At 44.4% G+C, this 27052-nt stretch overlaps 1 protein-coding gene across 1 annotated transcript in view; it reads right to left on the bottom strand.

The window, feature by feature from the left end:
* Positions 1 to 18739: 18739 nt before the first annotated feature.
* si:dkeyp-14d3.1 (transmembrane protein 132C) overlaps positions 18740 to 27052 on the bottom strand; it is a 1037882-nt gene continuing 1029569 nt past the window's right edge. The window contains exon 9 of the mRNA XM_068055068.1: positions 18740 to 20749. Within this exon, the coding sequence (XP_067911169.1) occupies positions 19553 to 20749 (1197 nt within the window). The 3' untranslated portion in view covers positions 18740 to 19552. The remainder of the gene's footprint in view (positions 20750 to 27052) is intronic.

Here is a 27052-nt window from a genome sequence, read left to right on the forward strand (position 1 = left end):
TTCATTCCTTATCGACTTTGTAGCAGTTAAGAACATAAGAACACAAGAATTAGGAGCAGGAGTAGGCAATTCAGCCCCTTGGGCCTGCTCCGCCATTCAATACGATCATGGCTGATCTCATCTCAGCCTCAACTCCACTTTCCTGCCCGTTCTCCATAATGCTTCAACCCATTACCAATTAAAAATCTGTCTATCTCCTCCTTAAATTTACTCAATGTCCCAGCATCCACCGCACTCTGGGGTCGTGAATTCCACAGACTCATGACCCTAAGAGAGAAGTAATTTCTCCTCATCTCTGTTTTAAACCTGCTACCCCTTATCCTAAAACTATGACCTCTTGTTCTAGATTGCCCCACCAGAGGAAACAAGCTCTCTACGTCTACTTTGTCAATCCCCTTAATCATCTTATATACTTCAATTAGATCCCCTCTCATTCTTCTAAACTCTAGAGTAAAGGCCTAAACTGCTTAATCCCTCTTCATAAGACAAACCCCTCATCTCTGGAATCAATCTAGTGAACCTCCTCTGAACTACCTCCAATGCAACTACATCCCTCCTCACGTAACGGGACCAAAACTGTATGAAATACTGCAGGTGCGGTCTCACTAATTCCTTGTACAGTTGCAGCAACACTTCCCCTACTTTTATACTCTATTCCTTTAGCAATAAATGCCAAAATTCCATTTGCCTTCCTGATTACCTGCTGTACCTGCATACCTGCGATTCATGCACAAGGACACCCAGATACTTCTGCACTGAAGCACTCTGAAGTTTCCCTCCATTTAGATAATAATTTGCCTTTCTATTCTTCCGACTAAAGTGGATAACCTCACACTTACACAGAGTTAAACTCCATCTGCCAAATTTTGGCCCATTCACCTAACCTATCCATATTTTTTATTAGAGATACAGCACTGAAATAGGCCCTTCGGCCCACCGCGTCTGTGCCGACCAAGAACCACCTATTTATACTAACCCTACAGTAAGCCCATATTCCCTACCACCTACCTACACTAGGGGCAATTTACAATGGCCAATTTACCTATCACCAGCAAGTCTTTGGTGGTGGGAGGAAACCGGAGCACCCGGCGAAAACCCACACGGTCACAGGGAGAACTTGCAAACTCTGCACAGGCAATACCCAGAATTGAACCCGGGTCCCTGGAGCTGTGAGGCTGCAGTGCTAACCACTACGCCACTGTACCGCCCACAAAGTTATCCATTTGTAAATTTCTTATTTCTTTATTGCAACTTACTATCCCACCTATTTTAGTGTCATCTGCAAATCTGGCTATAGTACGTTCTATCCTTGCATCCAAGTCATTAATATAGATTGTAAATAGTTGGGGCCCGAGGACCGAACCCTGTGGCACCCCACTAGTTACATCTTGCAAACCAGAAAAGGACCCATTTATCCAGACTCTCTGTTTTCTGTTAGTTAGCCAATCCTCTATCCAAGCTAATAAATTGCTCCTAACCCCATGTGATCTTATCTTGTGTATTAACCTTTTGTGCGGCACCTTATCAAATGCCTTCTGGAAGTCCAGATACACTACATCTACAGGATCCCCATTATCCACTTTAGATACTTTAGAGTGGCTGCTGGGCCATTTCGAGGGCATGTAAGAGTCAACCACATTGCTGTGGGTCTGGAGCCACATGTAGGCCAGACCAGGTAAGGACAGCAGATTTCCTTCCCTATTAGTGAACCAGATGGGTTTTTACCACAATTGACAATGGTTTTATGGCCATCATTAGACTAGCTTTTAATTGTAGATTTATTAATTGAATTCAAATTACACCTTCTACCATGGTAGGATTCAAAACCATGTCCCCAGAGCAATACCCTGGGTCTCTGGGTTACTAGTCCAGTGATAATACGACTACGCCACTGCCTCCCCACATCTCCTTGACTATAAGCATCAAGAAAATCATGGTCATGGGACAAGGTGTTGCATCTCCGCCCCTGATAACACTAAATAACACCTCACTGGAGATGATTAGCAAATTCTGCTACCTTGGGTCCATGGTGACAGACAATTTGTCCCTTGATGCAGAGCTCGATACGTGTAGGGAAAGCAGCCACCATCTTTGTCAGACTTGCAAAATGCACATGGAATAACAGCAAGCTAACCCTTAGGACTAAGCTGATGGTTTATAAGGCCTGTGTTCTCAGCACCTTGCGGTATGGCTGTGAAACATGGGCGACTTACAGTTACCAGGAAAATCTGCTCAATAATTTCCATCTTCGCTGTCTGCGGCACATTATGGGTGTATCCTGGCAGGACAAAATCACAAATGCAGCAGTCCTCTCAGAGGCAGACTTCACAAGTGTGTTGGCACTAATCAAACCGAGGTGGCTTTGGTGGATTGGACACATCCGCAGGATGGAAGACGGTCACATACCCAAGGACCTTCTGTATGGTGAGGTAGCCGGGGCCAGATGACTAGTGGGGTGCCCAAAGTTCCACTTCAAGGATGCTTGCAAGTGTGACATAAAGGCCCTAAATGTCGACTATCGCACTTGGGAGTCACCAGCTGGCAAAAGAGGGAAATGGCGACACATCCCGTGAGCTGGTGTGCACAACCATAATGACCAGTTGCTACAGCAGCTTGGCAAAAACAACAACACACAGCATCACTTGGCAGCTTCATATGTAGCACTTGTGGCAGAACCTGCCTCAAGGATTGGTCTTCACAGCCATCAACAAAGGTGCACCAAGAGAAGACACACCACCTATATGGATTGTTTGCTGTGTGTCCATCATCTTTCGTGGGTGGAAGGATGCCAAACCACAAGGACCTCTTCCTGTCAAAGCAGCAATTACCCGTGCGGCAGGTGACCCTGTCACCGCATGGGAGGCACGGTAGGAAAAACAATGCAGGCTTCTTCTCCAGCTTCGGGGGACGGCGTGGTTCCTCATTCAAAGGCACAGTGCCTGAATGAGGGACCTGGCATTGGGAAGGAGGGAGCATGTTGAGGGCCCTCCCTGCTCTAGCTGCTGACCACCCTTCACCCCTACCCCGCAAGACCCCTCCCGCCCTGACCTACCTGATGCCTGACTTCAGCGATGCTCCTCTGCCTCCAGGACAGTCACCTCCAGCAGCAGCAGCAGCCACCATCTTCGTGGTGGGGCTGCAGCTGCTGGCCTTTGATTGGCCAGCAGCTCACCAAGGGCAGGACGTCTGCCGATCGAGTCCAAAATGCTATGGAAGGCCCGCTGCTGTCCACTTAAGTGCCTGATTGGCACTAAATTCGGGCCTTCCAGAAAAGAGGCAATGCGGGGATCTCGGCGTTGGTTTCTCCCAATGTCAAGAACCCGCCACCAGCATAAAATTCCCCCGACGTTTTATCCCTTGACAAGACCTCTGATTTCTCCAGTTTATGACCTACTTCATCCAGAATATGAGGCATGTAATAAGCAAAGAAAAACAGAGCAGCAGGAAACAGCGACAATGAGAGAGATGCCAATAACTGCGGTTGTCTTTCTGTTACAATGACTAGGTTCTGCTGAAGACCTCTGGGGCTGAATTTTCAAAACGGGTTTGGGACCCCAACGTCCAGATGATTTCCCGCTCCTGACCCTGCACCTCAGCTGCAATCGCTAACGCGACACAATTGTCAATGTAAATGCCCTGACTGGGCAGAAGTTGAGACCAGCGCAAGGTTCCTGCGGGCTGAAAACATTTTACCTCTCTGCCCACTCTGAGTACAAAAGCTATGCACTATCATGCACCAAACTGATCAACCTCGCCGGAATCCTCATTGAAAATTGCCATGTGGATTCCCCGGCCCCTTAACGAACTGCTCCATGAGCTTAATGGGCTGTTAATTGTAGATGACTGACTTCTCCGTTTCCCCCCCCACCCCATATTGAAGATTGCAGAGTGCCCTGGAGACGTCGGGGTCTGGGGAAGACCTCCAGGACTGCAATTTTCGAATGGCGTCTGCACCAGTTCCCGACCCCAAGGCTTTTTGAAAATCTGGCCCCAGGAGTCAGCACTTCCAAATTGACCCTGAAGTGCCTATTTCTAAACTTATGAGTAATGCTGTTATTTTGAACACATTTTTTTTGCAATCCAAGATTGAATGAAAAGGAATAACATTATTACAGCTGAACATTACATACAGCATCTGAGCCTTTGCTAATAAATTCTATTTTCAATGCCATGGCTGAAGTAGTCTTCTTAAACTAGTTGCCTAATTGGTACATTGCCAGCAAATGGCTGGCATACATATTCTAACTAATGTGAAACACTGGCACTCATTGAAGTAAAGTACCATCTATGACTACTCACACTATATCAGTGCATCTTGCCCCCTTCAAAGCAAGTAAATACTTCCACTTATTTGTAATTGGTTGGTGAGGTGAGAGTGACTGCTCTTGACATCAAGGCAGCATTTGATCGAGTGCGGCATCAAGGAGCCCCTGGCAAAATTAAAGTCAATGGAAATCAGAGAAAACTCTCCGTTGGCTGGAGTCATCCTTAGAATAGGGCAGATGGTTGTGGTTGTCAGGGGCCAATTATCTCTGTCCCAGGACATCGCTGCAGGAGTTACTCAGGGTAGTGAACTAGTCCCAACCATCTTCAGCTGCTCCATTAGTGACCTTCCCTTCACCATAAGGTCAGAAGTGGGGATGATCACTGATGATTGCATGGTGTTCAGTTCCATTTGCAACTCCTTAGACAAAAGCAGTCCGTGTCTACGTGCAGCAGGACCTGGACAATATTCAGGCTTGGACCGACAAGTGGCAAGTCACATTCATGTCACTCAAGTGCCAGGAAATGACCATCTCCAACAAGAGAGAGTCTAACCATTATCATCATTGAATCCCCCACTATCACCATTCTAGGGAACACCATTGAGCAGAAACTTAACAATTAAAAACTGTGGTTACAAGAGCAGGTCAGAGGCTGGGTATTTTTGCAGTGAGTGACTCACCTCCTGATTCCCAAAGCCTGACCACCATCTACAAGTGTAGAATACTCTTCACTTGCCTGGATGGGTGCAACTCCAACAACTCAAGAAGCTCAACAGCATCCAGAAGAAAGCAGCCCGCTTGCTTGGCACCCTATCCACCACCTTCAACCTTTACTCCCTCCACCACTGACATACTGTTCCTGCAATGCACCATCTACAAGTTGCACTGCAACAACTCACCAAGGCTTCTTCAACAGCACCTTCCAAACTTGCAACCTCAACCACCTAGGATAAGGGCAGCAGGTGCATGGGAACATCGCCACTTGCAAGTTCCCCTCCAAGGCACACCCATCCTGATTTGGAAATATATCGTCGTTCCTGCACTGTCGCTGGGTCAAAATCCTGGAACTCCTTCCCTAATAGTACTGCGGGTATACCTACACCACACAAACTGCAATGGTTCAAGAAGGTGGCTCACCACGAACTTCTCAAGGGCAAAAAGGAATGGACGATAAATGCTAGCCTTGCCAACAACATCCCTTGAATAAAAAATGTTTTTCCTTACCAATAGAGGTGGCCGCTGCTCAGGCTGCAAGAAGAAGAGGGTAAATCCATGTAGAGCATGCAGCGGTGTTGTAGCCATGGGGTCGGCCATTGCCTCCAGGGAGCCTCTCTGTGGGCCATGCAGTGGCCATAAAGGGGAACCCCCCCCCCCTCGGGGTGTCGCCACACAGCGGTTGCCCCTCCTGATGCCTGTAAAATGCAGGTGGGGGTAGGAAGTGGCCGATAATTGGCCAATTTATTGGTTTAATTGGCCGTCTGCATCTGGTCGGTGGGTGGCTGCACTACTGAGGTTCCTGTCAAGCGTTTCTTCACGTTATCTTAAGAAACACAATGAGGTACTTGGATTCCAGTTTCTTGAAGATCTCTGGAAGGTTTATTAAGAGCTAAAACTAATACATACAACACAGAGCAAACTATATACAGAACCTTTGTCCAGGATGTTGCAGTGCAGAGTGACTATGGCTTCTAGGCACATGACTACATCCTGGTACTTAGTCATTAGCATACGGAGTTCTTAAAGGGATATCACTCTTAAAGTGATTATACAACAGCTCCTGTTGTTGAGAAAATCCTGTGACGATGGGAGGATGTAGGGCTCCCCTCCTGATTCATTCTGCAGCCATTTTATGAGGCCCCCTGCCACTCAGCCCATCTCCAGAAGGCTGGTAAAATTCAGCCCAAGCTGTCTATTTAATGCTGCATCTGCAAAATGGCATCTTTGACAATAGAACACTCCCTCAGCACTGCCCTTAAGTGTTAGTCTAAATTATGTGCGCAAATCTTGAAGGGCTACAAACCAGGTTAGGCTTAGCTTTAGTGCAATTATGCATGTTGTACAAATTGAAATCAACTCGGGGTTGGAAGAGTTACACACTGTGCAAAGAAACATGAAGACAATAATCCCAATTTTGAGGCCAGACATCGTCTGACACTTATGTCTGAAGAAAAATGCTTTTTGTTTTGGCTGAATTTGACTCAGATGAAAACTCAAGAATAAGGTCATTTGAGTCTCGTCCAGTGATATTCCTTTAAACTTACCAATACGGCTATTTTTGATGTTCTGTTCATTAAGGAAGAGTATAATGAAAACAGTAGGGCATTTCAGTCAAATGGTTTGCAAATTGAAGCTGGTATCCGGGCAGTAACTCCAAAGCATTTCAGCTTTCTAGTCTCTGTCCTTTGGAAACAGCTTTCAGACGTCCCTATTCAGACTCTCCGATTTGTCCTTGACAGCAGTGAACGGAAAAAAAGTGAATAAATCAAACACTCTCTAGTTCAGGTAGGTAGCGGGAGGGAGTGGGAGGGATATTCTGGTTTAATTTCTTTAGGATCATGCAAACAGGGATGAGTCTTATGGAAATAAGAACCACATTAATAGTGACTCATGCCACAATTCTTTCAGCTGCCTCAATTAACAAGCACTTTTAAAAAGATGAGTTGCTGGTATCTTCTTATCATAAAACCATGGCTCAGCCACTTTATTAGAAGAAGCCAACTGTGCTAAAGTGAGAGAAGAGTCTGTAAATTTTCTATCTGTGGAAACACTGTGCATTCATACAGGATGATCAATAGTACATTCTTAACCCTTTTCTTAGAAATCTTTACCGTTAATTAGATCATTGGCTTGAAATGATTCATTTCTGTTAGCAGAACATCAGCTTGTAATGTGCATGGTTGCTCGATTCACCAAGCTATTCCAGCCACTGAAAGGGCTATGTACATAAATATGATCCAGGAAGGGGAGAAGGAGGAAGCTTCTGACAGAAGGTTAATTGATGCTCAGTCTGAAGCAGCACATTTTTAAACATGGAACTGTGATACATCAACAGCTGACAAAGCCCTGACGTGAAGCTAAATGTGCTGCTATGGTCAATGAGGTTTCTCTTCAAGTGGATCAATACTCACCAAAAAAAACACAGAACTTCCAACTGAGTTTTTAAAAAAATCACAAAGTTTTAGCTGCAGTGATCTTTTTAACTTAAACACGACAATTAAACCTATATGTATATTAAAATTACCATCTCCTTTGTCAGACCTTGACATCACACTTTCGTCTATACAACTGAATAGATTGGCACTTTCCATGCTGATTGGTATGGTGCCTATCATTGGAGGAGATTTTAATTATTGGGCAATTGGCAGGGCACAGACACTTGACAGTACCAGCGGGAGGGCTGGCCCATTTTGAGGACCGGGCCTCACTGCCCTACTGCAGCTCGCCAACTCTGAGTTGGCACAATAGTGAGTGAATGGAAAGCCAGCCTGGCTGGCAGCAAGGTTGATCGGGATGGGATTGTGGGGGTGGGGGTGGGAGTGGAGAGGTGTGGGGAGTAGCATGGGGTGGCAGCGGCCGATGTCATTCTTGTGGAAATCGGAGGAGCACACCTGTTTCTCCTGGCACCACAAAAATTGTTCGAAACTTACCCGATTATTTTTGATGCTCATTAGCCGCATAAAACTAGGGCCAGGACACATAAGGCACATTGTTCTCCCAGTTATCTCACAAGATGACCATCGGGGTCCTATGTATGTTGTAGTACTCCGGTTTACACACTGAAAGGGTCTGCAATAGGGAGGGTGCTATGGCTATCCGGCAGTGTGTCCCACTCCATTGTGGGTAACAACCTGGTCATCAGGTGCGAGGCACTCTTGGTGTTGCTGTATGTGGCACAGGTCTGACCCATACCCCACTCCTGTGCCGTGGTGGTCACCCGAGCCATCTTCCGCTTTATCTGGAAATTGAAAATGGACCGTGTCCACAGGGACATGAGGGGGGAGAAACATACCCAATGTCGCCCTCATCCTGATGGCCACCTTTGTGTGCAGCTGCATCAAGTTGTGCGTAGACCCTCGGTATGCATACACCAAGTGTCACTACGTGCCGAGGTTCTATTTGTCCTCAGTGTTGTGAAGGATGGGTCTGGCTGCATTCCCGCAGATTGTTCTATTCAGTTGGCCCGTGCCGTACCACCTGTCCCTCGTGAAAAAATTTGTACAGAAAAACACCTTTGACCACAAGGTAGCTGCCCACAAATAAAGTCCTCGAGCTCCTGTGGGAAAAGGAGATGGTGGATTCTGTCAGATGCTTCCTCGAGCAGACTGTCAAACTTTCAAACAAGCACCAAGACATAGCTTGGCTGGTGGTAAGAAGGGCCCTCCCCACAGATCCTCCCTGCATGCCCAGAGTCTCACCATCTGTACACGCTGCCCTCGAGGCGGTGTGTGGGGGAAGAGACTGTCTCCCACCTCCTTCTGGAATATGCTTTTGCCAAGCAGCTTTGGAAAGAGATGCAGTGGTTTTTGGCGAGGTTCATCTTGAGCAGCTCCATAATGCAGGACTCAGTGCTCTACTGGCTGTTCCCAGAGATGCACACCAAGATAAACATCAACTGCTGCTGGAGGACCATCAACTCGGTGCAAGACGCTCTTTGGTCTGCCCAGAACTTGCTGGTCTTCCAGTGCAAAGAGCTGTCAACAACCGAGTGTTGCAGACTGTCAAATTCCAAGGTCCAGGACTACGTGCTGAGGGACGCACTAAACCTTGGGGCAGCTACTGCAAAAGCTCAATGGGGAAAGGCCACTGTGTAAGGTCCTCCCACCATAGTATACCGAGGGGCTACAAACTGTGCAAAACCCCTCTGGCTGTATGCACCAGAGAATGTTCGACATGAAATGTTAATGTACATTGCACATCAAACTTGGAATGGCAAGTGCAGTGAGGCACCTCATGTACTGTATTGAAAGAAACTGATCTATATTGCACTTAATGTAAAGTCAAATTTGAATTGTTATGCAATGTATTTTTATAAATTTTATGAATAAAATATATTTCTGGGAAAAAGGGAAGAGAAAAAAATAAATAATTTGCAGTCAAATAATTTGCATTCCTGCAGCTCCTTAGAATGTGCCAAAGCTTGGCTATTTACATGGGGACATGCTAGAAGTCCTGATAATCCAGGAGTGAGTGCCTATGATTATGAAAACCTGGCATGTGACTCTTGATGCTGCAAAGGTGTTTCAGCAGGGATATCTCCTGGTTCATTGTCAGTATTTAAAGCAAATTACATCGGTATGAGAGGCGAGTTGGCTATGGTAGCTTGGGAAACCAGATTAAAATATATGACGGTAGATAAGCAATGGCAAACATTTAAAGAATTAATTCATAATTTACAACAAATATGCATTCCCTTAAAGAATAAAAACCCTATGGGAAAAATGGTGGAATTGTGGATAACAAGAGGAGTTAAAGATGATATAAGATTAAAGGAAGAGGTTTATAATGTTGCCAAATAAAGTAGTAAGCCTGAGGATTGGGAAGATTTTAGAATTCAGCAAAGGATGACCAGGAAATTGAGAAAGAGAGAGAAAATAGAATGTGATAGTAAACTAGCAAGAGACATAAAAAGATAGTAAAAGTTTCTATAAGTGTGTTAAAAAGGAAGAGATGAATGAAAATAAACATAGGTCCCTGACAGGCAGTGACAGGAAAAATTATATTGGGGAACAAGGAAATGGCAGAGGCATTATATGAATACTTTGGGCGGAATCTTAAGCACTTTAAAAAATAATTGGAGTGTGTGGGGTGAGGGGGTGGAGGGGGGATCAGGACCATTTCCGGATCCTGATCCCAGCCTTGTTGGCACCCGCTAGAGCAATCTTCTGGAAGGCGGTCTCCTAATTGGCCACCTCTGCATCCACCATCCAATTAAGGATGGCGAGCAGGTTCCTGAGGCTGCAGGCACAATCAGAGGCCCTGCAGCCTTGGCAGAGGTGGGTGCTGCTGTTGTAGGAGGGAGAGCATCTTGTGGCACCCTTCAAAGACATCTCAACATTTTTAGAACAAACTGTGGCTACAGATGCCAGGCCACCCCTGTGGAGTGGAAGCCCCTCCACAGGACGGCCTGTGAATGCAGCTGTGGCCTACTGATCCTTGTGGCTCTGGTGGATCTAAAAGAGGCCTCGTGGATCCCCTGACCGTCTGCCTGCTGCTGGGAAGGTCCTGCTGAGGTCCCCAATCTGCTCCAAGTTGACCGTTAAATATTTAGATTGGCTACCCACTGCTACCAGACGGGCAGCCGTTGCTGGTTTCAACCCGTCTCTGGCAAAATCAATTATTAGGGACGTGGTAACACAGCACTTAGAGAATCATAACATGATTAAGCAGATTCAGCACAAATTTATGAAATTGTATTTGACAAATCGATGAGAGTGTTTTGAGGTTGTAATTAGAGGGCTGATAAGGGGGAACCAGTGGATGTAGTATATTTGGATTTTCAAAAAGCATTCAATAAGGTGCCATACAAGAGGTTATTATACAAAATTAGAGCTCATGGGATTGAGGGTAACATATTAGCATGAAGTGAGGATTGATTAACAGATAGAAAACAGAGTAGGTATAAACGGGTCATTTTTGGGTTGGCAAGCTTAACTGGCAGGGTACCACAAGGATCAATGCTTGGGCATCAGCGATATACAATCTATATCAATGACTAAGATGAGGCGACCGAGTGCAAGTCTCTGAGTTTTCTGACTGGGAAAGTATGATGTGAGGATGTGTTTCGTACAGTAGAAAATGTTATTTGGAAATTTGTACCAATATCATAAAATAACAATCAGAACAGGAGTCTGGTCATGGTGTGGTGAATGGATTGTCTCAGTTTTATCCAGTCAGGATTGGATTCTAAAAATGCCAATAGATTTTGTGAGCATCATGGTGGAGTTTTAAGAGGCACATATGTCATCCTTTAGGTAAGCGCATTATGTGAGAGAATATAGAGAAGATAGTAAAACATTAATTTTACATTGAACAAAATTTTTGGCAGATGTAAACAAGAGAAAAAAGGTGGACTTTTCAAATACATCAGCAGACAGGCACACCTTGTACAGATTGAAAGATTAAGCATCCCATAAATAGCTCATCTCAACAGGAATCCATAAATTTAGTGCAGCTGGTTCAGAACATCTGTTGTGGAGTATAAAGCTGATCTGTGATATTAAGTAAAAGTAAAAGATCTAATTTAATTCAGGGGTGGATAAAAGTTCCTTTTGTTCATTTGAGTTACAAGTGCATTTCTTGAATAATTCCTTGGTACTTTACTGCTCTTGGAAAGATTGATTCTCCAGCCTTACAGAGCAGCTCTAATTTGAAAGGCAATTCTGGTACTTGCATAATGGATTCCTCAGGGGCGAGAGGGCTGAGGAAAGATAGCAGAAGCAGTTTACATATGTATACCCACAACTACAGCTGCCTTAAATTCCCCTTGAGGAACCTCACAAAGGAAAGGCTTTGGAAACCTGCGTACCCAAGTACTCACATTCTAAATGTACTTTAATGATTGAAAAACCTAAGCAATAAGTCACTCAACTGGACTTTGACTCTCAAGTCACCAATTTGACTCTATGTAGTGCTTGTAGTTAATAGTTGGAAGTTATTGAGTGCTGTTTGGCTCTCATTTATCTGAATTTGAACATCACTGAGGAGTGAAAGTTGGTTGAGTGCAATTGTGCTAAAAATGCACATTCCTTATTAACCTTGATATTGCAAGGCTAAAATATTACCTGTGCAATCTTTTGCACGCCCTCATATTGAGTTGGTGTTACTACAGAGGCTGCACTCTTGTGTCCTGGACTGTTTAGGGAACGTTGTGCTGCTGTACCCTTTAGCTGACCTTCAATTCTTGCACGAAATGGGGAGAACCTCTGGTGTTGCTCTCGAACTGCAATTGGCAAAAGATGAAGAGCAAGAGCAGCAAATGGTTTCAACTTGATGCCATGTGGCATTCAAAACTTATTACCACATGCTGCCACTTTACAACACAGCAAAGCTACCTGCAAGTGACATTAGAGATATGCCCAAGAAGACTAAGGTTTGGCAGGGAAGCTGTAACAGAGATGTGGTATGTCCTACAGAAAGATCCCCAGACAATAAGCAACATTAAAATTACGATGATATAAGATGTTTCTTCCAGCTTTCAGGTTAGATTTCGAACAGATCCAGCAATGCAAAACTGGGCATCCATGAGGCGCTGTGGGCCATCAGCAGCAGCAGAATTGTACTCAACCATAATCTGTAACCTCATGGCCCGGCATATCCCCCACTCTACCATTACCATCAAGCCAGGAGACCAACCCTGGTTCAATGAGGAGTGCAGGAGGGCATGCCAGGAGCAGCACCAGGCATACCTGAAAATGAGGTGTCAACCTGGTGAAACTACAACACAGGACTATCTGCGTGTCAAACTGCGTAAGCAGCATGCGATAGACAGAGCTAAGCGATCCCATAACCAACGGATCAGATCTAAGCTCTGCAGTCCTGCCACATCCACCCGTGAATGGTGGTGGACAATTAAACAACTAACTGGAGGAGGTGGCTCCACAAATATCCCCATCCTCAATGATGGGGGAGCCCAGCACATCAGTGCGAAAGATAAGGCTGAATCATTTGCAACAATCTTCAGCCAGAAGTGCTGAATCCATCTCGGCCTCCTCCTGAAGTCCTCAGCATCACAGATGACAGACTTCAGCCAATTCGATTCACTCTGCGTGATATCAAGAAACGACTGAAGGCACTGGATACTGCAAAGGCTACGGGCCCTGACAATATTCCGGCAATAGTACTAAAGACCTGTGCTCCAGAACTTGCCGCGCCCCTAGCCAAGCTGTTCCAGTACAGCTACAACCCTGGCCAACTACCCGGCAATGTGGAAAATTGCCCAGCTATGTCCAGTACACAAAAAGCAGGACGAGTCCAACCCGGCCAATTACTGCCCCATTAGCCTACTGTCAATCATCAGTAAAGTGATGGAAGGTGTCATCAACAGTGCCATCGAGTGGCACTTGCTTAGCAATAACCTGCTCAGTGACGCCCAGTTTGGATTCCGCCAGGGCCACTCAGCTCCTGACCTCATTACAGCCTTGATTCAAACATGGATAAAAGAACTGAACTCAAGAGGTGAGGTGAGAGTGACTGCCCTTGACATCAAGGCAGCATTTGACCGAGTATGGCATCAAGGAGCCCGAGCAAAACTGAGGTCAATGGGAATCAGGGGAAAACCCTCCGCTGGCTGGAGTCATACTTAGCGCAAAGGAAGATGGTTTCGGTTGTTGGAGGTCAATCATCTGAGCTCCAGAACATCACTGCAGGAGTTCCTCAGGGTAGTGTCCTAGGCCAAAATATCTTCAGCTGCTTCATCAATGACCTACCTTCAATCATAAGGTCGGAAGTGGGGATGTTCGCTGATGATTGCACAATGTTCAGCGCCATTCGTGACTCCTCAGATACTGAAGCAGTCCGTGTAGAAATGCAGCAAGACCTGGACAATATCCAGGCTTCGGCTGATAAGTGGCAAGTAAAATTCGCGCCACACAAGTGCCAGGCAATGACCATCTCCAACAAGAGAGAATCTAACCATTTCCCCTTGACATTCAATGGCATTACCATCGCTGAATCCCCCACTATCAACATTCAAGGGGCTATCATTGACCAGAAACTGAACTGGAGTAGCCATATAAATACCGTGGCTACAAGAGCAGGTCAGAGGCTAGGAATCCTGAGGCGAGTAACGCACCTCCTGACTCCCCAAAGCTTGTCCACCATCTACAAGGCACGTCAGGAGTGTGATGGAATACTCTCCACTTGCCTGAATGGGTGCAGCTCCAACAACACTCAAGAAGCTCGACACCATCCAGGACAAAGCAGCCCGCTCGATTGGCACACCATCTACAAACATTCAGTCCCTCCACCACCGACGCACAGTGGCAGCAGTGTGTACCATCTACAAGATGCACTGCAGCAATGCACCAAGGCTCCTTAGACAGCACCTTCCAAACCTGCGATCTCTAACAACTAGGAGGACAAGGGCAGCAAATGCATGGGAACACCACCACCTGCAAGTTCCCCTGCAAGTCACACATCATCCTGACTTGGAACTATAATTGCCGTTCCTTCACTATCACTGGGTCAAATTCCTGGAACTCCCTTCCTAACAGCACTGTGGGTATACCTACCCCAAATGGATTGCAGCGGTTCAAGAAGGCAGCTCACCACCACCTTCTGAAGGGCAATTAGGGATGGGCAATAAATGCTGGTTTAGACAGCTACGCCCACATCCCTGAATGAATTTTAAAAAACTGGAGTGATTGTCACTGTTAGCATGTTTGCTGTCTTCAGATGTATCTTTTCAACAGGGTCAATTACTTTACAATTTTGCTTCTGACCAACAGCTGAAAGGGAATGCAATTCTACAGGCCTGCTGGATTTCTCAGTGTCCATGGGGTGATTTATTGTGCCTCTCCGTCATTTAAGTCTCTGTGCACAAATGGAAAGAGATTTTATTCTCTGAAATGTCCACATAGCATGTGACGACCACGACAGAACCATACTGATCAATACCCACTGAACAGCTTTCATTTTAAGGTAATCATCTGTACTACTCTTAACTGAAGTGGAATTAAGAGTGGATAGGTGGTTCGAAGGAGACCAAGACTACACTCAGTGGCCATGATATATTTGCACTGACCCTGTGTCGGAGTCAGACACATGCAGTTGCCAAAGAAGTTGCCAAGTGGTCAATGGCAGAGTGCAGTACAGCCCTTCATTCATGACTTTGCAGAACTGAGGACTGAACTATGCCCAAGGCACAGAAAGATTCTTGCTGGAAAGCAATCTCTGTACATAATCAGGCCATATTAGATCTGAATCTCTAGGCAGTGTAACACAGGGAAGAACTGTACTGGGCTGCAGCCAGCAGATGCCTGACCTTCAGCGGCAAACATCATTTGCTCCTCTTCAACCAGGCACTATGATTCTGTCTGTGTACCTCTTCAGCTTTAATATTTAGATCCTCAGCATGTATACAGCTGTGCTGATGCATGACGAATGTGGTGATTGCGATGCAGTGTGTTGTGAGGTGCTGTCATGCTCAGGAGTACTGATGGTGGAATCAGCCTGTTCTTCCATTCCTAAGAAAACGCAAGACGAAAAGGTCATAATGGTCTCTTTAATAACCATCTTTAAACACTTGTTTCATTACAATATACTCTGTGACTGCCTCTGTGACAGTCACTCAGGAGGAAAACATGAATAGAGAACTAGCCATGATTCCAGGAAAAACCTCCAACTGCACTATTCCCTACTCCCACTAATTATTTGAAGGGTGGTTTCCTTGAAAGCAATGGAAGGAAGTCTGAACATCCAGATAGCATCAGATACAAGTGAAGCCTTTGGAAAAGAAATCAGAACTAAGCTCACGAGGAGTTTAAAATGATTCATTAATAGCTTCCCATTGCTTTTTAACCTTTGGAATAAAGTGATATTGTATTTATTTTCTCAAAAGTACCTGTTTTAAAAATAAAATCATCGTTTTGTTTTAATCTACAGTTAATTGCTGCAGGAAATATAGTTTCTATACTGACTGCACCATGAAGAACAAGGGTTCCTCTGTTTGCTAATACCGAGTTCTCAATTTCACTTTTTTTATTCGCAACCTTATGTATTGAACATAGAAATTATTTCATAATTAGTGTATTTCCATATAAATGCTTGTCATTTGAATTGTTCGCAATTATCAGATGCAAGAGCCTCAGTGACCTAAACAATGATTAAGTAGGCTGGAGCTGTCCTTGAAGTCTATTTTTTCATTCATGCCACTTGACAAAACAGATAATAAATCAGTCATGCAAACACAACGTTTCCTTTATATGGAACATACGGGTCCCATGTCTATACAGCACAAGACAGCTCATAAAAAGGTGGATTTACTGGGATTTAATTTCCGGTCTCTGTTCTGGCACAGACTGTGAGCACCAGCTAAGCTGTAACTTGTCTGGTACACATATCTGTATATTACACCAGAGCTTTTCTTTTGCAGTAACACATCAGGTTTTGTGTCCACTTTTGTTCGGTGAATGAAAGGCTCATGAGAAAGGTGCAACAGTTCAAACAGAATTTTATAGAATTATTAAATTGTTCGGAAGTGTAAAGGGATTTCTCGGCTGAGGTCTGTGGTGCTTCTTACCCTGAACATTTTTCTCAGCCGCAGAATCTTCCTCAGTAACAGAGCTATTGTTATGAAAATGATAGCAAATGTCTCTTTCTATCTATATTAACAATCTAGCATGTGCACCTTTTCTGTATCAACTTCAGTCACCCTTTTGCCATCACATACAGCAGCAAATCAGAATTGAAGCAATAAAGCAAGAAAAGTGGCTTGAAAATTGCCAAGGAGAAACTAATCATGAGTGAGCAGTCAGGAGAAGTTAACGTGAACGTTTTAAATAAAGTAAAAGGAGAAACCGCACTATTGGAAACACTTAAAATGCTTTTAGAAAAACAAATCTGCCACTTTTCCTTAGTCGCTGAAGAAAGTTCTAAAGTCCAAAATATGATTTTAAATAAAAATGTTCAAAAGGTTACACAGTTCACAATTAACATTAAAAAGGCACAGAATCACCTTTTGATACCTTTTTTCTTAAGTTTCAATTAAAGGCTTTGACCTTTCTCAAAAACTTGGTCATGCAATTAGTGTTCATGCCCAGATCAGTGATCCTATTTGCTGAAGGTAGGTTCTCACAGTGATGTCAGGCTTATGCCCTTTTCTTCTCCTTACTGCTGACCAACCCTAGGAATCTACCAATGTGCAAAAACTTACATTCCGTTCCCTCCTCTTCCACAGTTCTGCTAGACAAATTACACCACTCCACACTGCCAAACCCCAGCACTTCCAAAATACAGGACCCACCGTCCCAGTCCTGCAAACCCTAAGACCATCACCTAAGTCCTATCATTGTCTAAGATTGTCCTCAGTACTATCAAAGGGCCTCGATCCAGTGCAGCTAAACCCCACCACTTCCTTCGTATTATCAAATAACAGACGTCTACTCCAACTGACACATTTCACAAATCATCTTCAGCTTTAATATTGGTAGGGGATAAAAATTAAATACAGAAGGTAAAGGAATATATATAAAACAAAGGCCCTCCATTTGTAGATCTCACCGAAGAATGAACAGCCACACTGATAAAGAAAAATACTGTAATACCACAGATGAAAATGGATTTTGACCCTAATTAATCTCTGCAAATCAATTGTCCTGCTGGTGAGCCCTACATGACACAGCACCCCTATTGTTATAAAACAGAGACACCATAGCAAATCTGCTAGTTGAAAATTATCACAAGATAACCATAAGTACACTTCATTTAATATAACAATGAACTCAAAAAATGGCCTTTAACCTGGTTTTACCACAGCAGGGTCAGTGTTAGCATTTGGCTCCATTAAAGCAGTCACAGTTGCTGAGATCCATGATAAAAATCCCCCACCTTGTTTCTTCCCACCTTATCAAAAACAAACTATGTTCCACCAGAACCTGCTGATAGTTAAACCTTAATTTAGCAACGAAGAGCTCACATGTAAATATAACAGATCTGTGGTGCTGTTGAACATGTAGTTCATACTATTTTTTCATAAACATTGATATGAATTTGTTAGCTTTAGTTTTACAGAATGCACAATGATTTGGGTACTTGTCCTTGAACTGCATTTCTGGCAATGTGTGCCCTCCATGTCAGTAGAATGCATACTTTTCCCTGTTTTTTTCCAATGATGACCTTTCATCTGAACAATAAATAAAGCTAGTACTTGCTATACTTGCCACCTAAGTAAACTGTTAATTCTGTTTTTTCTGAAGCAATTTGTTCTCAAAGGTTGAATTCTTCTCAGTGCTGAGTAGTTCAGTAATTGCACACCTCTGTACATCAATTATGTGGCTTAACCCCAATTTCTTTGACTGTAACATGTAGGTTAAAATGCTTACCACACTTATCTGTCAATAAGCGGTCTTCAAACAAACCCTGGTGGCTATAGACTGTGACAAAAAAAAACTGAGATGTGTATTAGCTTTGAGGGGCCATTAAATCTTCTATCACTCTGGAAACTTGGAGCTTCAATGAGCTACACTTGAAGGCAATCTGGCATTGAGTAACACTGATATTTTCACAAATGTGATAGAATATATCATCACTTGTTTTGTTGGGGGTATCAATCCTCCCCCGGTCCATTTATTTTTCATGATGCTGTGATAACAACAATCTCTGGGTTGCTGGAACCCTCCCTGGACCACAAGTGTGTGTAGTTATTCTTAAAACAAATGGAAGAATTATACGTCACAAAGACTCAAGAGTGGTCCAGAAAGGGCTAGATTTTCAAGCTATCTTAAGCAACTTTTATTTACAATGTGTATAATATTTATAAATAAATTTTACATTCTAGTAATCTACAATGCATTCTAGGTATACTTTGTTAAAATATTTCACTGAAGTTATAAAGGTGGGTACGGCTCATTACTACAGCATAAATAATAAAATGAAAAAACTGAGAGCCTAAATATAAACAAGACATTATAAAATAAATTTTACACAGAACACAGGGCCCAAGAACTCAGAATACAACTGAAGTCCAAGATTAACAAATTATACAAAATGATTACATTTGGAGTTGGCCCTTAAGACACTGGTGTTAAGAGCCATCTCCCATGGACTACTGCCATAGTGTCATCCAATCAGAAGTGCTTCTTCCACAGCCCCACCTATTCAGGAAGGTATCTCCAATCAGGAGTGCTCATTCTTAATGTTTATTCAGTTTAGAGTGCACTTTCCATCTGTTCATTGCCCCTTCCCAGTATTTAAGCACCCCTTTCCAAATTAATCTGGCATTTATTTCTTCCATCAGTGCTTGTTGCACCTCTGCATTTGTCTTTCCATTTGCTGATTCATAGTTTCTTTTTCTCTATCATATAAATGTCCATACGCATCTCCACTGTTGACCTCTTTTACATTGTCCATCCAAATGGCAACCCAATTCATCTGAATTTTGCATTTTGATGGATGTTATTCATTACAGGTCATCATGTGCTGATTGTCCAATACCTGTGTAGTTCTGTGCTTTGCTGCCAGTACTTAATTCCCACAAAACTGTCCCATTGCTGACTGGATTTCCTGTATAAAACACCCAAAACTGAAGGCATAAAGGTGAGCAAAGAATGAAAACAGATAGGATAACATGGTTACACATTGTCATGTATTCTCTCCATGTAGTTTCTCAGTTCATGCGAGTCCCCTAAGCCCATGTCCTGGCAGACCCATTTAATATCTTCCTCATTACCCAAAAGGATTGAATTTGTAGCAGGGCATCCATCATCTGGTGGAATTGTAGTAAATGTTGTAAACTTTACCCGTTTTCGTTTTGTGGTGGGAGAATTCAAAGGTTCATCTTTGCGGTCCTTTCCATTGCTGCAGTGGGCAGATCGGTGTATCTGCCCTTGGACGTTCTTCTGGGTTCCCCCATTGAGCAGCTGGTTGCTTTCCTCAAAACCTGCTGCCCTGTCTATTACCGTGGTGTGTTCACAGAGCTGCTGTGGGGAAATATCCGCAGAGTTCTCCAGCAGCTCTGTCTCATTACCCAACCAAACCCAGTCATGGGAATGGTTCATGTTCCCTTGTGCTTCTGAGGGAATTCGCTTATGCCGGTACTTCAAAGCAAACATGACACAGTTAATTAAGAAGACAAGAATAGCCAGGCAAAAAACACCCAACAAAGCATACATTCCAATCTCCAAGTCAGTCAGACCTCTTGGAGCCTGCACCAGATCATTTTCATCCATGCTCCCATCACCCTCAGAGTTCCTGGTTAAGTCATGTGAGGGGAAGTTGGCAGCATCCAATGGGATGTTTTGGAGCTGGCTGTCACCTTCTGAAAGCTGATCTATTCCATTCACTTTCTTGTTCACTGAAGCTTTGGTTGTAGTGCTTACCTTTCTCATTGAGCTTTCTTCATGATCTGCAGTAGCACTGCTGAAGTAGCGTCCATTCTGCCCTGTCCGGTCTGGATCTATATTCTTTTGCCTCCGGTCACTTGCATGGTTCTCCAATTCTCCATCACCGCCATAGTCATCACTGCCACTCTTCGGGCCTGCATCATTCTGACCAAATTTTACTCGGACATTGCTACTTCCGACTGCCAGAATACTTTTCCGTTTGGATTTCTGGCAAACTTCGCGGATGACCAATTCAACTTTCAGCAAATTTCCTTGGCCCTCTCCCTCCGCAGTGATGACTGGCCACTGCAACTGCAAATCCTGATATGTTGAAACGACGGCTTCTTCCCGTGAAGTGACAGTAAGCGTAAAGTCCTTGGGATCATAAATATCCAGTGGAGTCAGACTGTTGTCACTGAACTGGATCCAACCACTGATTATCGCTTCCTAGAGGGGAATAAATAAAGACAACACAGTTCAGTTTTATTAACATTGCATTTACGTTATGGCCCCGTAATTCACTGGGTCATGTTCTTGGTGGTTATACTGGCATCACACCCACTGATGCCCTCCAGCACTGACTGATTGGCTCAATACCACCTTCTCAGTGGCAATTTGGGATGGGCAATAAATGCTGGCCCTGTCAGCGATGCCTACATCCCATGAATGAATACAAAGATTTCCAATATTATCATGCATCTGCATACATAAAGTTCATCACTAGATTCAGCAACAGCTGGAGAGGCAGTGTTAATTGGCTGAAATATATGGCATTCCCGGCACGTAAAGCGCCACTGTGCACTCAGATCAATTCTGATCTGTGGATCATTCTGAGATTATCTAACATCATTCATACAAACTCTGGACCAAAGAAAGTCTCCTGGCTTCAGGTAAAATATGGACAAGGAGCCCTCCTGCTGATTATCACCTCCCGCACTCCCCCGTGATGAATTAGTATTTCACTATTTTAAACACTACTTGGAAGAAGCACTGAGGATTGTAAAGGTGTAGAATGTACTTTGATGGGGGATTTCGATGTTCATCACCAAGAGTGGCTTAGTAAAACCACTGACCAAGCTAGCTGAGTTCTGAAGGATATAGCTGTCAGACTGGGTTTGTAACAGGTAGTGGGACAATCAAAATGAGGGAGTAACTGTTCTAAGAGGTACAGATTAAGAACAGGTCTAGCAATTCATAACTGGGCATGTATGAGGCAGTGTGTGTCATCTACAGCATTGGTTCTCAAACTGGGGTCTGTAGAGACTTTCCAGGGGGCTCGCAAGATAATCACTCCAGCGGACAAGAGAGAGAGAGAAAAATATGGGGGTGGGGGGGGGGGTTAAGAGAAGGGAAAAAAAAGACAAAGTGCTCACTTTATATAAATTAATGCATGATTAGCTGACAAGATGTCCAACCCCCAAAGCTCCCAAATACTCAGTCTTCTTAGTAGTTAAGGGCACCTCTGCTGCCATGGTTTTTGGAGGTGAGTCTCGCATTTACTTTCAGCAGGAGGGGACGGGATGTGGGAGGCCAGTTGCTGCTGCGATTTGAATGATTAAATAACACTGAGAAACTGGGCTGGGTTTCCACAGGTCTGTAAAATATACCCGTAGCTGTCGTGGCCAAGTGAGTACACTGTAATAGAACTGGAGGGAAGGAAACTCATCTGTTTATGGGAAGTTTTTAAAAAAAAATTAAATAGTAACTTGGTTTGGACCTGTTAAACATCTAAATAGGGTGAAACTGCAGTTAACACTGATTTGGTCAATAACTGTTTGTACTGATTGTGATTGGTGAACTGATTGGGTATTGTTATACCTTTAACAGGAAATCTGTAACCACAATAAAAGCTGTTCAGTTTGCATGGACTAGAAAGTTAGTGGAGCCACAGTTATCCTTTGTCTCTGGTTTGTCTGATCACTGTCTACATCAGTGAAACTGTGCACAAATTGTTACTCTAAGCAATTACCGGTTTTCTAAAAAGCATTGTTAAAACATTGTATATATGTAGCACTTTGGTGTTATGAGTATTACATGGTATTATAATTTAGATTGGGGCTCCAATGATTACTAATCCATTTGAAAAGGGGTCCTTCAACCAAACAAATTTAAGAACTACTGATCTACAGAGGTAAAATTGTATACCACCACAATCTGCAACATCATGGCTCGGCATATCCCTCAATCCTCCATCAAAAAAGATGATGAATGCCTAGCTCAGTGAGTAATGTAGAAGAGCCTGCCAGGACTTCTTTTTTATTTGTTGATGGGATGAGGGCATTGCTGGCGGGGCCAGCATTTGGTGTCTAACCCCAATTGCCCTTGGGAAAGTGGTGGTGAGCCGCCTTCTTGAACCGCTGCAGTAGGTACATGCACTGTGTTGTTAGGAAGGGAGTTCCAAGATTTTGACCCAGTGACAGTGAAGGAATGGCAATATATTTCCAAGTCAGGATGGTGAGTGGCTTGGAGGGGAACTTGCAGGTGATGGTGTTCCCATGGGTCTGCTGCCCTTGTCCTTTTAGGTGGTGGAGTTTGTGGGTTTGGAAGGTGCTGTTGTAGGACCCTTAGTGAGTTGCTGCAGTGCATCTTGTAGGTGGTGTACACTGCTGCCACTGTGCACCAGTGGTGGAGGGAATGACTGTTTAGGATTGTGGATGGGGTGCCAATCAAGTGGGCTGCTTTCTCCTGAATGATGTCATGGTTCTTGAGTGTTGTTGGAGCTGCTCTCATCCAGGCAAGTGGAGATTATTCCATCACACTTCTGACTTGTGTGCCTTGTGGACAGACTTTGGGGAGATAGGAGGTGAGTTACTCGCTGCAGAATTCCCAGCCTCTGGTCCATAGTAACCCGAGGATGTTGATGATGGGGGTTTCAGCAATGGTAATGCCATTGAACGTCAAGGGAAGATGTTTAGATTCTCTCTTGTTGGAGATGGTCATTGCCTGGCACTTGTGTGGCACAAATGTTACTTGCCACTTCTCAGCCCAAGCCTGAATGTTGGCCAGATCTTGCTGCACGTTGACATGGACTGCTTTAGTATCTGAGGAGTCACAAATAGTTATTGCTGAGCAAGTGCCGCTTGATAGCGCTGTTGACGACACCTTCCACCACTTTGCTGATGATTGAAAGTAGACTAATGGGCCGGTAATTGGCCGGGTTGGATTTGTTCTTTTTGTGGACAGGACATACCTGAGCAATCTTCCACATTGTCGTGCAGATGCCAGTGTTGTAGCTAGTTCTGGAGCACACAGCTACGATGTTGTCAGGGCCCGTAGTCTTTGTTGCAGCCAGTGCCAGCAGCCATTTCCTGATATCACATGGAGTGAACTGAATTGGCTGAAGACTGGCAACTGTAATGCTGGGGATCACAAGAGGAAGCCGAAACGGATCATCCATCCACTTGGCAATAGCGTCAGCTGCTTGTGCACAGGTGCTGACACCATTTTTAAAGGGCTTTCAGCCCTACCGGGAAATTTAAATATTTAAAGATAAAGTAAATAAAAATGTAGACATTTCTTCCGCTCCTCTTTCACCACCCCCACAATGACAATTAAATTAATTATTTGCCCTTCTCCCCCACCCCCCGCCAAGTCACTTCCCTTGTCCAGCTGACCTTCCCCCCTCCAAAACTGCATAAACTTTAAACTCCAACACTTCTCACCATCCCCTAACCCCATGATGTTACTTTGACCCCCACTCCCCCACTGATAAACTCACCTCCTCCTCCCTCCCCGCCAGTGTGCACCTCGTTTCCCCAGACGGGATCCGAAGACGCGGGAGTGCCGGCCACTGGCCCGAAGATCGCAGTGGGACATCAGGCAGCGGCATAAGTATCATTTATTCATTCATTTTAATTTATTTAAATATTCAAATGCGGGTCCTGTCGCTGAGCTGCGTGGGGAGTGTGGTGGTGGGGGTGGTGCTGCCACGAGGTCTCACTGCCACTGATAATATTGGGCCAGGCCCTCCAGGCGTAGGGGTGTGTGGCAGCCCTCTCCCAGGGGCATCTTCAGGCCCTCCCCGCCACAGAACCCAACACCTGGGGGAGACCGAAATTCAGCTCCATGTTCCTGAGCATTACTCCAGGCCTCTGGATTACTAGTCCAGTAACAATACCACTACCCTACCCTTCCCAGGACTATTCTATTCAAGATAGCCAGGCAGTGAAGGATAGAACTGGAGCCTAATCCCTGGATCAGGTCAAAACTCTGCAACCCTGCCACGTACAGGTGTGAATGGTGGTGGACAATTGAGCAATTAATGGGAGAAGGATGCTCCATCAACATCCCCATCATCATTGACAGAATAGCCCAGCACATGAGTGCAAAAGACAAGGTTGTAGTATTTGAAACCATCTTCAGCCAGAACTGCCAGATGTCTTGGTCTCCTCCTGGGCGGTCCTCTATCACAGATACCTGTCTTCGGTCATTTCGATTAATTACAACAAGGGCTACAAACCCTGACAACATCCCGGCTGTAGTTCTAATGATCTGAGCTCCAGAACCTTCTTGCCCCCTAGCTTAGCTGTTCCAATATAGCTACAACACTGGCATCTACCCAATAATGTAGAAAATTGCCCAGGTATGTTCTGTCCACAAAAATCAGGACAAAACCATCTGGCAAACTACCACCCTATCGGCTTACTCTCAATCATTATCAAAATGATGGAAAGAGTTGTTAACAGCGCTATTGAGTGGCACTTACTCACCAACAACCTGCTCAGTTTAGGTTCCTCCAGAACAATCTATTCCAAACCTCATTACAGCCTTGGTCCTGTATGGACACAAAACCTGAATTCCAGAGGTGACAGTGATTGGTTGTGACATCCAAGCAGTATTAGACTGAGTGTAGTGCCAAGGAGCCATAGTAAAATCTAAGTCAATGGGAATCGGAGAAAACTCTCCACTGGCTGGAGTCATACTTAGCAAAACGGAAGACGGTTGTGGTTGCTCGAGGCCAATCATCACAGACCCAGGATATCACTGCAAGAGTTCCTCGTGGCAGCAAGCTAGGTCCAACTATCTTCAGCTACTTTATCAATGACCTTCCCTCCAAGGTCAGAAGTGGGCTGTTCACTAATGATTGTACACTGTTCACTCCCATTCACAATTCCTCAGACAATGAAACTGTCCATTCCTCAGATGCAGCAAGACCTGGACAACCCTCCGGCTTGGGCAGATAAATTCCAAGTAACATTCACACGACACAAGTGCCAGGCAATACCCATCTCCAACAAGAAAACGCCTAACTATCTCCCCATGGCATTACCATTGCCAAATTCCCCACCATACTCATCACCAGAATAACCAGAATCTCAACGGGACCAGCCACATAAATGCCACAGCTGCTGGGCATTCACCTCCTGACTCCCTAAAGTCTCACGACCATCTAAAAGGTACAAGTCAGGAACGTGATGAAATACACTGCACTTGCCTGGATTGGTATGAAAATGAACAGCGAATGAAGGTTGTAACGCCCTCTCCTTGTGATTTGGACTGAATCTCGGTGTGCTTTGCATGTGGATTTCTTCAATCTAGTTAATGGCAGACTGAATTAACATTAGATGAGACAAAGCTCAGTTTTGAGTCATTAAGCGACTTTATCTCATAGTAGAGTAAAAACATATTCAGCAATAATTATGATCAGAGTCCCTCAATTCAATCGGTACAACGTAAATTGGTATAATAATATGACATAAAAGGGTATCCCCTACTTTTCCATATTGACGGGCCATTTTACTTAACTTAAAAAAGCCTGGGGACAATTTCCCTTCCTTTTCTCATGCCTTTTCAATCTCCTTGCAGCACTTTTCCGCCTAACTCTATTAATGGTGCCTGTGTTCTGTTGTTTAAAAAATTCACTATGACAAAAAGTCTGCCCTTTTCTCTTTCCATCTCTAACAGACCAACAGAAATCAAAGAGTTTTCCAACGCAACTGTGACAGGTGGCTTTCTGAATATCCAGGCAAGCTAATGAACCACTTACTGGCCCAGAATTTCCTGGCAAAATAATTGTGAGTTAAAGATGCAAGCCATTGTCAGTGTGTAAAAAATCTAGCACAGTGCAGCACCAGTTGCAAATCATCACAAATTGCTGGACAATTTGTGCCACTCTGCCATTACTCTCACAGAATCTGGAGCTTGTCGTCAACCATCCTATGGACATCAAGAAATTGCTGCATTTGTGTAAGAACCCCATAATGAGGTAATTTATGCTTCCAATGGCCTTCCACTTTGAAAACGTTTAGCATATAAATAGTAATTGTTCTGCACATGCCACGTAAAGGGCACAACATAACACACAGAAGGACAAGTGCAGCAGATACATGGGAACACCACCACCTGCAAGTTCGCCTCCAAGCCACACACCATCCTCACTTGGAACCATATCGCCGTTCCTTCACTGTCATTGGGTGAAAATCCTGGAACTCCCTAACAGCAGTGTGGGTGTACCTACCCCACATGGACCGCAGAGAATCACAGAATAATACAGTGCAGAAGAGGCCCTTCGGCCCATCAAAGGTCTGCACCGATGCATTAAAGACACCTGACCTGTCTACCTAATCCCATTTCCCAGCACTTGGCCCATAGCCTTGAATGTTATGACGTGCCAAGTGCTCATCCAGGTACTTTTTAAAGGGTGTGATGCAACCCCACTCAACCACCCTCCCAGGCAGGGCATTCCAGACTGTCACCACCCTCTGGGTAAAAAAGTTCTTCCTCAAATCCCCTTTAAACCTCCCACCCCTC

Source organism: Heterodontus francisci, chromosome 23 (assembly GCF_036365525.1).
Source record: "Heterodontus francisci isolate sHetFra1 chromosome 23, sHetFra1.hap1, whole genome shotgun sequence".
Taxonomy (NCBI): domain Eukaryota; kingdom Metazoa; phylum Chordata; class Chondrichthyes; order Heterodontiformes; family Heterodontidae; genus Heterodontus; species Heterodontus francisci.